The sequence below is a fragment of the Jatropha curcas genome, chromosome 1 (assembly GCF_041381405.1).
Source record: "Jatropha curcas cultivar XTBG-Jc1 chromosome 1, XTBG_Jcur_1.0, whole genome shotgun sequence".
In the NCBI taxonomy this organism is placed as follows: Eukaryota; Viridiplantae; Streptophyta; class Magnoliopsida; order Malpighiales; family Euphorbiaceae; genus Jatropha; species Jatropha curcas.
This window is the reverse complement of record NC_143151.1, coordinates 2,271,834-2,285,938: the sequence shown is the minus strand read 5'-3', so window position 1 is coordinate 2,285,938 and position 14,105 is coordinate 2,271,834. Positions and strand designations below refer to the sequence as shown.

Below are 14,105 nucleotides of genomic sequence, written 5' to 3'. Positions count from 1 at the left end.
AAATATGTAAAATCCAATTTGATACACTGTGAGGCCTAAGATGAGGCGAATTAGATAATAAATCAAATAAAAAGAAATTAATGAGATTAATTTCGGGTTTTATAAAATCCAATCCAAATCCGATTCGCGCGTTTGAAATGCCTCCACAGTTGACAATCATATGTTTTTGACTCTTAAAAAATTTTGAGTAGTCTCTGTAAGAATTTTGATATTGAGCACTTGCAGGGTGGTAGGTCCGTAGGCGCTGAAAGACTTGAAAGTCTAAGCTCATGGCTATATGGTCATGACTTGGATTCAACTCTTAGATATTAATTCTTTTTAAGCAAAACTTTCAATTTTGAAATAGATTTTCTTTTTTATTTTTCAATAACTAAATTTTTAATCCTATGATTTCTTGCTCTATTTTTATTTAAAGGGGTTGATCTAAATAGAAAGGACTCAAATCCCTTAAATAAGAGATTGAGTGTCCGATTATTGTGAATAGAGAAAATTCTTGCTGAGAGTGCTTTCTCCTTATATGTCCGATACAATGCGAACATGATTAGACTTACCGAATAGGCTAGGGATACCTATAATGTAAATAAAAAAAACAATTTTTAGATGAAAATCATCCATAATTACATTTGAGTACAAAGAATTTGAAAAAGAAAAGGGAATAGTGTTCATTTATGACTAAATTTTAAATGAAATTACAAGAAAATGATATTTCATAATTCATTAAATTCCAAATAGAATACATAAAATTTGACTAAAATAATAAATCAAATCTCTGAATAGTCTAATTGGGTGAGTAATAGTGTAATACAAGTAAAGATGCAATTTTATTTTTCTTTCTTTCATTGGTATTATTTTTCTGATGGGTCATACATATTATTAGTCATACACATGTTTGAACTTTGAAGAGAGATATTGTAATAAGCGTTAAATATATATAAAGAAATTGCCATAAGTTGTCACTTATTAGTAGCTCTAGCACGCAATTGTTATCTCTGCAAGAAGCGGAACGTCCCCAGCCGCCACTGCTTGACCAGCGGCCTACTGCGGTATACAAACGGCAACCCATCCATCCATCACTGCTGACTCGCTGCGCTTCACGCATAATCAAATTATAAAGAATTCGTTTGACATGCAATTTTTTTGAATCTTTTTTTATTATTATTTAAATTTGTCTTTATAAAATCATTACTTAGACAACAATTAAAAAATTGAAGGCTAATTTGTTACCCTTTTTTCATTTTTATTAAACAATTTTTCGAATTGGTCAAATAATATAATTTGTATGGTAATAAATTTTGATGAAAATTATACAATTAATAAGATATTATCATTTATAAAGACAATAGAAGAGAAATAGATAAAATAAAATAAAATCACATCACGGATGTATTTTAGTTTCCACGATTTTTATTTTATAAAATATATATTTTTTTTATTTCGGTTTTAGAAAAAATTTTTAAAAAAAAGTTAAACACTTCTAAATAAACAATTTCATTTATCTTTTAAATAAACGTTTCATTTTTTTTAATTCTACATGTTATTATCACATCAGTAATTGCATACACTGAAGTGACCAACCACAGTGCCAAAATGATAACCACAAGTTAAAAAATTATAATTATAAAAAAAATAATAAAAGATGTTGCAACTATAAGTCTATAATCCAAAGCATATGGTTCTGCAGAAAAACAATTGCATATAAATTTACAATTACAGAGGCAACATTTGGAGGGTAGCATCATAGCAGTTCCAAAATAAGAGCAAAAAATATATATCTGGTCAAGTTTGGCATAACTATACAATGGCTTGTTTATTTTGGCCTTCATCTCTACAGAGTTAATATTTTGGCAGAAGAAGAACTATTCCAACTTTTACCTGAGAGTACGGATTCTGCAAATTATTTAGAATTCCTTTCTCTTTTGTCTTAATTCATTGAGCTGCATCTCAATCTCAGGATCTCTCAATGCAGAGCTGCTGACAACTGTTCTACCGGGCGGCAGTTCTCCTCTCTGTTATACAAGACAGAGGAAAAAACTGGTGAGGGGACATAAAAAAAGAATTGAAGGAACCTTACAACAATACAAATTTTTCACGATTTCCTTTTCCTCTGGTTTACAGACAAAGTGGAAAAACAAAGTCATTCCTGAAACCAACGGAAAGGAAAAGCCTTGCTCAAATGAAATCCAGAATATTTGATTAGTTTTGTAGAAAAAATAAAACAAAAACCAGTAGCAGCTTCAACACTAAAAATCTCCTCTAGTGACGATTTCATTAGAATCCCAATTCCTAAATGATATTATCACACTTAGTTTCCTCTTCAGTTTCTGCTGTTTGTTAATTGTTGGTACTGAATTAACTGACTAAAATTAAAATTTTAGAAGCAGGCAACAATGAAAAAACAATGGGTTTTCATATTTACTGTTTGAAGGCATGCTCAGATGAAGCTATATGTATCCCAGGAAAAAACATATATATTACTCTCATTGTATCATGTAATGAAGATGTCTAAGGCATACCTTTTTGCTACCAGAAATTTCCTTCTTCAGGTTCTCAAGATCATCATCAACAGATGAGCTCTCAAGTAAAGCAAACTGTAAAACAGGTGACAAGCATACAAATGGTAAAGACCAGAAAGTAACTTTTTTCCATATGAAATCATTGACAACTTCAACATTGGACATCTATTACATTGGCCCTTGATTTGAGATTGCAGTTATGGTTGTAAGTATAATTGCGCATGGCTAGGCAAGAGGGTTCCACAGGAGCACTCAAATATTAAACAAAGTTGCTATCATATCTAATACATAACAAAGATTCATATTTCTGTGCACAGGAAGAAAACCTGAGCAATCAAGCCTACAGCAATTTTTCAAAGTCATTATTTCTCAATCATGTCCTGTTCTGAACGAAAATAAATAAATAGAAACTTTTTAAATTGAAACAGAAATCCTCAAAAGTTATCAATTCTTTCCCTAGAAGAAATCACTGGTATGCTAGCATGAATGTACCACGCCAAGACCATTTGTTTTGGATTCAAAGTTAAAGGAGAAAGAAGCAAGGGTTTCAACCCCTAACTGCCTACACTAAAGGCATCTAACATTTCAGTAACGTGAATATATTTGTGATACACAAATGTGTGCACCATCTCCATTTCGAACACTGATCATGGTACGCATTCATGTGCAAATGTTTGTATCTCAATATTAATTAACAATTCACAATAAAAGAAAAAGACACATTGCTTCATATAAGCATCTAAAAGATCAGTAAAAGCAAAAAACAGATGACTCCAAACTTTTCAAGCACAACATGAATGAAAGAAATAAAAATAATAGATACCTTTCCATCCAATTCACTTGTAGCTAACTGGCCAAGTGCTTCAGCTTCTGATTCCATTTGCAATACTATCAAGATAAAAATAAGAAGAAAGTGGAAGTTTAGACTTTAGATCCGAGTACCAATTCTATTCTCCACCATGCAATAACATAGGGTAACAAAAGGGTCCATTTCACACTGCTACTGAGAAGAGCAAGCTCTTAAATATTTTTATCAAAAGCAAATAGGCAATTGAAAATTGATTTTAAGGTGTTTATCATGTTTTGAACGCAAACTTGAAAACAGCCCAAACCAGTTTCTAACTGCTTTTTGGAAAAGCACCTAAATAACATCATCAAAACTGGTGCTAACAATGATAAAAAAAATATTCTGCATTAAGTCAATCAAGAGTAACCAGAAAGGAAAAACAATAGACCATATTGCACATTGCATAACATATATTGAACTGACGACATTAAATATTAGTCAATAAGGAAAATTTATCACATAATGAAGTGTTGTTTTGAGAATTCAAAATATATCTGATGAGAAAGATGTTACTTCCAAAATACGAGAAATGGTGAATTTGAGGCCAGAAAAGCACTTCAGAAAGAAGAGTGCAATATGTGGGATAACGGATGACAATTACAATTAAAACTGTTTTCCAATGTTCATTTTCTCTACTTAAATGCAATAGCATCAGGCATCTAGTACTTACAGTGCATGCAGCATGTAATAGATATTAACAATAATGATATGTGATGATAATGAGAAAAAGAGAGGCAGATATAACCTTAGATACACTAAAATGGTAACATAGTAACAATATAAGCCATTAAATACATGTATCTAATTGATTGTGTCACTAAGTCTTAGAAGATAGCCAGCCTCAACTAGTTTGAGATTATAAGTCACTGTCTCACTAGTTCTCGAAAGATACCTAGTCCCAACTAGATTGAGATTAAGGTGGGTTGAATTGCGTTGGCTTCCAAGTGAAGGAAGAGAAAATAAAATTAGTACACCAAGAAACTTATCTGCTTTAAGCATATGAATAGCACACCATACTTCTACATAACGGATAAAATTTAACTGTGTGAAGAATCCTCTAGGATATTAAAGCCAGAAAAAAAAAAAAAAAGAATTAGAAAATGATGGGAAAACTTATGAAACAAATTATTATGTACAAATACGATGGTTAAGCATAGGTGTGCCATATTTATACCCCACAGTTTTTCCACGAAAAACTGGACACCAGAACCAAAATCAGATACACATTGCACATCACTTTGTTTTTCTTTTGTTTGCAGGGGCTATGAGCCGAATATCTCAGTCTTCAGACTTCTCCATATTATGGCAAGAAACTGGGTGGGGGTAGGGGGGCCATGGCTCCCTCAAGTCCCATGAAAATTTTTTATTTGGCTCTCAGTTTCCTATTTCTTTCATATTTGTCCCCCTCTCCGCAATTATATATATGTGGCGTCTCCTGGCTCCATGAATTCCACTCTTACTAATTGTTTTAATGGGAAAGTGGCCCAATGTTAAATGGACAAAGTGAAGAGTATTATTGATAAAACAAACTTTTTGACTTGTTGACTCTTAACTTAAAAGGGAAAGCAGACATTCATTTTGGGACACTTCAAAATATTATTGTTAGTAATGTGGATATTCATTATGGGATGGAGTATTAGAATATTTTATGAATCACCAAACCTTTTTCCTATTTATACATAGATATAACAAATCAATGAGTACACGCACGTGCACGCAATGGTGGTTGATAAATGAAGTGCATAAAAAAGAGACTTCAGACACGGAGAAGTGCAAAGATTGATTTCAGATGTCTTACCTTTCTCTTCCATTTTCTCGAAAGCTGAAAGAGCGTTGCTTGTATTTACATTCCCCAGCATCTCATTCACTTTGGTTTGAGTTCTAAAGCAACCAAAAAAAAAGGGGGTCATTAAAAGAAAAAATAACGCAATGCAAAGGAAAAAGGACATCACAACAGCAAATGGTGGCAAAGACAAACTTTGCAGATTGGGCACGCGCTTTCAGAGTATCTTTTTTAGACTTTGCCTCCTGTATCTTGCTCTCCAAAAGCTACACAAAATGGAATTTATTTAATGCAACTATAACAAGTTCATGGATATGTAGGTACACATATCAAGAAAGATTAATGTCAGGTAAAAAAATTAGTTAAACATAAGTCAACAATATGATTTTGACAAGTCAAATTTTCTCGTAAGCAAGCTAAAAGGGGAAAAGTTAATAAAAGTTTCTGAAACCCAACAAAAATCACAAAAATAGTCAGGGAGAGCCTCATAGATTTTTCAAATTTTGCATTTCAGATTGCTTCTTCATAAAAGGATTATTATTCCTGACTTATTCCTTTTCAATCATATTTGATAAATAATTCTGTAATAGGGAATATAACCCGTGATTCTACCCCCACCTCTTCCTGGATCATGTCAATCTCATGATCCACAACATTAATTCAGGCATTCAACATCTAACTATGCATCTAAACAAACAAGGATCCCAGCAATATGACTTCCCACTCTGTTCCTGCCCGAAATTTTATGCAAACCATAACTTCATATCCAATTTTAGCACCTCAAATTACTACATGATTATTGGACAAACCATTCATAAAATATTCAGCTTGAACACAGGCCAAAATAAAGGCAATGCACTAGCTATTGATACTAGGAATATGATCCAGAACATATAAGAATTAGCATACCCGAGTATTAGAGACAAGATTCTCAACAACACTTTTCTGTTGATCAAGTTGAGCTCTCAAGGAATTTGCATTGTCCTGGCAAGATGTAAAAAAGAACAAATTAATTTTCATGATGATACCTTGCAAGAACTTTACTTTTGCAGTCAAATCAATTGTATCACAATTACAAAACAAACACTAAATAACAAATTTCAAAATTTATTATTTTAAGGTAGTAAGAATTTACTAAATAACCCTAGTGCACATGATGCCTATTTAATATGTTTCTCCTTGCATATACCATCAATACAACTAGATTAATTTTTTTATCACAAAGTTACCATATGCATACAACTCCTCACAACATTCATCATACTTATCATATTTTAGTCTAGTTAAGATCAATAAGTAATCATTAACAATGAAGGCTTGAAGATTATGTCTAGACACCCAAGCTGGCAATACATGACTAGAATAAAACAATTTAGCCCCTCATGATCTTTCAGTGCATGGACCGGATAAGCTTGCTCTTAGTTAACACAATGAGTAGATCCCATCTTCATTACTTGTCAAAGATTAAAATACACGGAAATTAATGAACAAGAAGGACTGAAATGCAACAAGGACTAAATAAGAGAAGTCACTTGCTATTCTACCATAAGTTCCTACTAGATTGTTGATTGATTAATAAGACTATCAAACTTTGAAAAGGATTAAACATATCCTTAAAGAAGATACCAACTTACAGCATAAGATTTACGCCTCTTAAGAGCTTCCCGAGCGAGATCTTCCTCTCCTTTCTGAAGAGCAAGTTGTGCTTTACGGTACCTACACAAAAAACACAAATAATATTTTATTGAAACCACACTAGACCAACTGTAACTTTCACTCATGGATAATAATAAAATGCAATGTCCCGGCTGGGTTTGGCAAAATTAGGACACCTTGGGGTAATTACAAGTAGAAGCCACAGCTTCAACACCCAGGTTTTTTTTCTCAATAACCAAATTAATTCATTACATAACTAAGTTCAATTTTATTTTACCAATCCTCAGAAGCTTGTTCCGCAGCTTTGTATTTATTTTCCAAACGTTTTTGAGATGCCAATACCTAAATAGAACAAAAAAAGGATAACCATTAAAAGGAAACCATAGTCAAATACCAGAGTAGCAAAGTATATGGTGGCCATAAAGTTTTTTGTTAACAGAATCTTCATGCCACTGCCTTTTCAGTGTTAGATGTACAACACTTATTTTGCAATACATCAAAGCAAAAGAATAACAAAATAAAACTAAAGCAAGAGAAAAGAGATGAAAAGAATATGCAAGATGAATAGGAAGAAACAGAAAATTCTGGAAATAAAAGAAAAGAAATTAGGGAAAAGAATAAAAGATTGTGATACTTACTTGTGCTGTGGCCTGACGCATCTTTGTCAAGTCATCATTCATTTCAAGAACCGTCTGATCTAGAATTTTTTCCGGGTCCTCAAAACCACTCAAGATTGCATTTGCATATGACTGTAATTAGAAGAGAGCTAAACGATATTATTTGTAGAAAAATTCAAAAAGCTGGAATTAGTAGCCACAATGACCATATGAAGGATGCCAAAGCATCATACGTAAATGCAGGCAAACAACTCCCAAATTCTCACCTTGACAACTCTAGCAAACCGATCAAAAAGATTCATACGAGTGCCAAGAGCACCTCCACCTTGTCTGTAGCAATGGGACCTAGTAGAACAAGTCCTTATCCTAGAAAATTTTAGAGCTTCAACTGCAAAAAAACAAGATTTTATTTGAGATATCAGTTGAAACATTCAAGTTGGCGTAATCACAAATATACATGCACGTTACCTGTGACATAGAGATCTCTGGAAAATCAATATATGAAGACTGAAATTTTGCATGATCTTGCTTATGTATTTGAGTATTTAACCCAAATTGAGTTTATTAAAGATTTCCATTGAAATGATTAAACTTCAAAATAATATCCAATATGAAGTTTCCACTCCTGCTCATTAACTCTTTTACATATAAATTGACGGGCATAATCTCATCTTCAATAGCAAGAAATTCAACTTAAGGACATGCTATTGGACTGTATGCAATTACAAGATTAGAGCTAAATTCCTACCTCGCATTTTACAAGGCATTTAATAAGATATTTTTTGTCCTTTATTTTTTCACGTGATGAATGATCATTACTTATCTTTTCAAAAAAGAAACAAACAATTTCAAATACTTCGAAATTAGTTTCTATTAATGTTCTCATCTACATTTTAACTCTATCATCAATCTTCCAGCTCCATGGCATTAAAGTTTAGCTCTAAACAAACCCAGAAATTCAATATAAAAATTCCCCACCAATTGTAAGAGAAAAACTCAAAAAACTAAGCGACGCCCATGAAAATAGTAGCATAAATAAAGCGCATAGCAAAGAAAAACAGTACCTCCGCCATTGAAAAACGAAGTCGTAAGTTGCGGCCGCTTGACCATACAGAGAGTGTTGCTGCTGTTATTGGAGGTTGAGGAAGTGGAAGAATGCGGCGGTGGCAATGGCAAGGTCAATCCTGTAATTAACTGTGATTTTGCGGCCATTTCTGTGAGAAGAGAATCGGTATCGATTGCTCTCGCTAATCAGAATAAGCTGAGAAAATCTATTTTCTGGATAGAAGGGAGAGACTATAACAATCACTTGATTCGCTTCCAAATTTTTTTTAATTTAATTTTTTTTTTTATGACTGAACCGGGCGGGGCCTTTCGGGGAACCAGAGTTGGGCTTCGGCCCTTTTCTCTCATTTTCTTATTTCTTTTTTATTTCAACAATTGTTTTTGAATTCAGTCAATTGGGTTTTATATTATTTTTATTTTTAATTAATTGATGGATATTTCTATATTCACATGCTTCTTACAATTTTTTTTTTCTTTTTCCAAAGGATAAACGCATCAAAATATTACCTTATTACTTCTTGTCCAATGGTGAATGCAATTAAGAAAAAAAAAATATTAAAGTCAGCTTATTATAATATTAGATTTCATGATTATATCATAAATAAATAACATACTGTATAAGATTAATACTTTGTTCATTAATTTTTTTTTTATAAATTTCAGTTTGAATAATTTAACAAGTATTTGTTCAAATTCAAATTTCTACTATAAAAAAAATTCTCTCAAATCTCATATAAATTTCTATAGGAATTGAGGAGGCCAAAGAAGAGAGAATAAAGAGAATTATAGAGGAGAGAAAGGGAATTTAAAACAAAAATCCCATAAAAAAAAAAAAGAAATAATGCCAATCTATATAAGTTTTTTTAAAAAATATTATTATTTTCTATTCTTTTTATTTTTCTCAGTGAAGGTCAGAAATACTCTCGTTATTAAAAAAAAGCTCATTTTTCTTTTTGTTTGGTGTATGCAGTGAGTCCATATACCGGGTGTAAGTAAGTGTTTCCATTACTGAATATATAATTAAATTTAATATGTTAAATGATTGGATGATGCTTAAAAAGTGGGAGTCTTCATAAGACCACACTTGTTGTGAAACCTAATTTTGTGTTGATTGATTTGAATGATGCTACTAAGTGTTTCAAAATTCTTAGGCAAGTTTTCTCACATGCTTACTTTGTGATCTTAGTGATATATAGAATATTCTTTATTCTCAACCTTGTAGGTTAGCATGGGAACATCATTCCCATTTTTTTTTTTTTTTTTTTTTTTGGAGAAAAAAAAAATCTCTCAACAATAGAAAATAACTAATGCACCCAAAAAAGAATAAATTATATATATATATATTAACTAATGGTAAGGAGGGGTAAGCAATTTATGTATCCCTATTTGGAAAAAAGTGAGTCAAAGAAGGGTAAGGATAAATAATGGTAAGCCTTACGCTTTTTTCCCTCTCAAATCTCAATTTTTCTTACACCTCAAATTAGAGTGTAAAGAGGAAGATGTAAGATTTAAATTAATTTACAACTAAAAATAAATCTATTTTCCTTCCGAATATAAGAATGTACATTATCTCTCTTTGCCTTTACATTTAATTTACCTCTTACCAAACAAGACAGTTTTATTATTGTGACCCTTCTTACCATTTCCCTCCTTTAACTTCCCTTACCCTTCTATTGGTCACCGTTTCCTCACCCGACCCATCCATACAAAGTGTTATGGCGTACATGATTAGAATCTAGATTACTTGGTCCAATGAATTTCAGATACTTAATAATTTTCTCAAAAGAAAAAAAAAAAAAAAAGAAATTTGGAGAAGATATTGTATATGATTGTAGTAGCATCTATCCTTTATAATTCGAAACAAATAGCTCTAGAAAAACATATGTTATTATAAAGATTCCTAGAATCCTTATTTCTGATTTGGGAAAATCTTTTAATATATATATAAAATAATATTATGCATGATTTGATTTTAGACAATGCTTAAAATATATATATATATATATATATATATATATATATATAAAATCATGTTTATCGTGAAGCTAATTTTTGTGTTGATTAAATTTATGATGCTACCAAGTGTTTCAAAATCGTCAGGCAAAGTTTCCTTACATGCCTACCTCATGATCTTAGTGCCATATGCTTGTTTCTCGTCCTCGTGCAGTTTTGCTTGGAGGCATCTCACTCCATTAATTTCTTTTAAATAAAAAAATCCAAATAATAAAAGTTAATGCACCAAAAAATATTAATTATGTATATAAAAATACTTAAATAATAAATAATAAAATATAAACCATCTATTATTATAAAATTCAATAACTCAATCTGCAAAACAAAACCAACCATATCCATAAATAGATAACTGAAATAATATTGATCCCTCACATTTAATCAATTTTACCAAATGCTTGATCATTTCATCAAAAGATAGCCTGGCATCTATATAGGTTTTTTATAACTTCATACCATTTACATTTACTTAAACTATAAAAACTAATTAGTTCCTATGCCTAAACTGCCCCAAGGGCTCATAATTTCAATACAAAAAGAACATTAAATTTTGAACCACCATTGTCTTTATTACCAACCAAAGGTTAATCAAATTACCATGGGAAACTCTCTTCAAAAACCAGACCAAAACCCACAACAACAAGAAGAAGAAGAAGAAGAAGAAGAAGAAGAAGAAGAAGAAAGAGATGAACAAAACAATAATAATTCTATCTTCACATGTGAGATCTGCATAGAACCCATGTTAGAAACCCAGAAGTTCACCAACAGAAACCATTGTAGACACCCATTTTGCCTGGATTGCATGGCTAAATACATAGAAATAAAGCTACAAGACAAAACACCAAACATAGCCTGTCCTGGTCTGAACTGTGGGAACCAACTAGACCCTAGTTCTTGCAAGGAAATTATCTCACCAACCCTATTTGTGACATGGTGTGATCTTCTCTGTGATGGGTTAGTTTCTTGGTCTGATTCACGTTTTTGCCCTAATAAAGATTGCAGAGAATTGGTGGTGAATGAATGTGGAGGAGAGGTGAAGGAAGCAAGATGTCCAAATTGTAAAGAACTGTTTTGTTTTCAGTGCAAGATTAGGTGGGTTGATGGTCATGGATGCCATGAGACAAGTGATGAGCAAAATTTAAGAGATAGAAATGATTTGCTTTTTAAAGAGCTTATTGAGAAGAAGAGATGGGTTCAGTGTCCTGGTTGTGGTCACTGTGTCGAACGTCTTCGTGGATGTTTTCAGATTAAATGCAGGTTAAATCTCTCTCTCTCTGTGTTTAGTGTTTTACATTTTGGCTTATTTAATAAGAGTAATTTTTTTTTTTTAATTTGATTATTTTTCCCATTTGGATTAAGAAATTAACCAATTATGCAACAATATTTTTTTTTGAGGAAATTTTCCAAATATTTTATTAATTAATATTAATATTAACTTAAACATTTCAACCATAATTGAAACTAGTTTAAGAACTTGAGTTTATATTTTAAATCTCCTTATAATAATATTATAAAGTCATAAGCTGCAATTCATAATTGCTTGCATATTAGAGAGTAATTACAAACAAAAAATTAAATCACTTATTACAGGAAAATACTTCTAATTTTGGTACTAATAGGTAGATTTTTTTTTTTTTTTCTAGGTTGGTGATATTATATCCTCTCAAGCAAGAATCCCAATTTTGTAGTTTTAAAAATTTTCTCTAATAGTTAATTGATATTATCAAAGTCATTAGTTAGTCTTTTATAATCAATATACCGATTTTATACCAAGATTTTAAAATCTGCTGATGCTATAAAAAAAATAGCGTTGGGTTGAAAAAAGCACTCTTCAATAATATGGGGACTAAGGATTAATTTTCCTTAATTACAATAACATGTCATTATGTATAATGAACTATTAATTAGTTTTGAATACTATCAACTCTCGATTCTTATAACCATTATTGTTTTTTCAGATGCTTGACACGTTTTTGCTATAATTGTGGGAAAAAATTATCAAACGGCACGTGTGACTGCAATTTTGAAGGTGGAAATGTTGATGATGATGATGATGATGATATAGGTAGATATGTATACTTAGGTTTAATGCTTCTTGCTACACTTATATATGTTCCATTAGTACTATATATGTATCGTCATAATCTTGAATCCCAACTCTGAAAATATATAATAGGAACTTATGTACATTTGGGTTGATTTGGACTTTACCTAAATATTTATATTTTCATTCTTTGTATATATATATATATATATAGATGAATTAATGTGTTTTCAAATTATAAAAAATAAAAAATCTAATATATTGTATTGTAAATTCTTAAATTATGGATTCTTTGATTGATGGATAGAAATATTTTGCTTAGTCACGATCACAAATCAATGCTCATCGATGTAATTTCTTCCTATACGTCAAATTCTTTTGAAAGAATACTTAATTAAACTACTATTAATTAAAAGTTAATAGAATGATCTCATTTGAATCCTATCCCAAGTAAAGCTTTTTTGAGTTAATTCTATACTAAACTCATGTGACCATTCTTACTCGGGTGTAAACCAGCGAGCTTAGCTCGAACTTATCAGACTCAAAACTCGACTCAGTAGAATTTAACTCGACTCGAGAGAATTTAGCTCGGCTCGAAACTTGATGAGTTTGAAACTTTTAAGCTCGCGCTCGACTTGAGATTCGAGTTCAATTCAAAAAATTTTAAGTTTGAGCTCGGCTCACGGCTCAATACTCGAAAAAGCTCGATAAAGCTTTATGAATTTTCAAATTGAACATCATTGGATTCAAATTCGGCTAGTTTGCTAACAAGTTGGCTTGAGCTTGATTCGAACTGAATTTTTTCAAATTTTTTTCGAGCCGAGTTTGAATAGCTCACGAGCCGACTCGCTGATTTACTCTAATCATTTCTTCTACTTTATAAGCTAAATATAAATACTTCACGAATCTCACTGATCAAGCAACTCAAAGCTAAAGATTGGTTGGGCTCTTACTCTTAGCCTCTTAAGATACCTATTCCTTCTTCATTCCAAGCAAAGAAGGTTATTGTGTGCAAGCAAACCTCCTAATTAGGGTAATTATACTAGTACTCTGATTTCCCATTTTCACGTGTGTAAAGAGACAAACATTTTCATGTTTTTGGTAACAGAATAATTGAGCTTTTAATTATGGTTGGGGCCCTAAGCCACGTGAAACCCTACCAATAGCCTTCTTTCTACAAAGGCACTCAAACTTACAAGAAGATGTTTGGTTGTTGGCTTGCCTTTCTCATTAATCAACTCTAATTATACAGTAATCTTAAATGACCTAATACATAGATTTACTTGATTGATTCTCTGAAGTTTGCTAAACTCTTCGGAGGCATGATTTTGCATTTTCACATTTCAATAATAATATCAATGACGGAATTAAAAATTAAAGTTAAGAGGGCTAAAAAAAATTTCAAGAGTTAAAAGGCAAAATTGAAAGAACTTATAATTTTAAAGGATAAAATAAAAGTTTCAATATTTCATGGAGTAATTCATTAAAAAAAAATTTTGATTAGGGGGTGAGGCCACCCGTGGCTCCCTTCTCTCCATCAATCATAACTATACCGCTCTCTAAAATA

The 14,105-nt window shown here is 31.5% G+C and overlaps 2 protein-coding genes across 2 annotated transcripts; one reads left to right on the top strand and one right to left on the bottom strand.

The window, feature by feature from the left end:
- Positions 1-1,670: 1,670 nt before the first annotated feature.
- PTAC4 (plastid transcriptionally active 4) lies at positions 1,671-8,724 on the bottom strand. Its single transcript, XM_012209692.4, has 11 exons — positions 8,481-8,724; positions 7,683-7,804; positions 7,438-7,548; positions 7,077-7,141; positions 6,778-6,859; positions 6,053-6,127; positions 5,339-5,409; positions 5,159-5,241; positions 3,337-3,401; positions 2,514-2,588; positions 1,671-2,006 (listed from the first exon to the last, which is right to left on the bottom strand). The coding sequence occupies exons 1-11, from the start codon at positions 8,626-8,628 to the stop codon at positions 1,899-1,901; spliced, it is 1,005 nt and encodes a 334-aa protein (XP_012065082.1). The 5' UTR covers positions 8,629-8,724; the 3' UTR covers positions 1,671-1,898.
- A 2,128-nt stretch (positions 8,725-10,852) lies between these two features.
- On the top strand, positions 10,853-12,710 carry LOC105628296 (uncharacterized). Its single transcript, XM_012209693.4, has 2 exons — positions 10,853-11,751; positions 12,453-12,710. Exons 1-2 carry the CDS (start codon positions 11,093-11,095, stop codon positions 12,655-12,657), a joined length of 864 nt encoding a protein of 287 aa, XP_012065083.1. The 5' UTR covers positions 10,853-11,092; the 3' UTR covers positions 12,658-12,710.
- Positions 12,711-14,105: the final 1,395 nt, after the last annotated feature.

What these genes read in the sequence shown, in the direction of transcription:
- PTAC4 (XM_012209692.4), bottom strand. Translation starts at nt 8,628, where the DNA reads ATGGCCGCAAAATCACAGTTAATTACAGGATTGACCTTGCCATTGCCA. An exon ending in GGTTTGCTAGAGTTGTCAAG is followed by an intron (nt 7,549 to 7,682) that starts GTGAGAATTTGG and finishes TTCTAATTACAG; the next exon opens with TCATATGCAAATGCAATCTT. An exon ending in ATCTTGTCTCTAATACTCGG is followed by an intron (nt 5,410 to 6,052) that starts GTATGCTAATTC and finishes CATTTTGTGTAG; the next exon opens with CTTTTGGAGAGCAAGATACA.
- LOC105628296 (XM_012209693.4), top strand. Translation starts at nt 11,093, where the DNA reads ATGGGAAACTCTCTTCAAAAACCAGACCAAAACCCACAACAACAAGAA. An exon ending in TGTTTTCAGATTAAATGCAG is followed by an intron (nt 11,752 to 12,452) that starts GTTAAATCTCTC and finishes TTGTTTTTTCAG; the next exon opens with ATGCTTGACACGTTTTTGCT.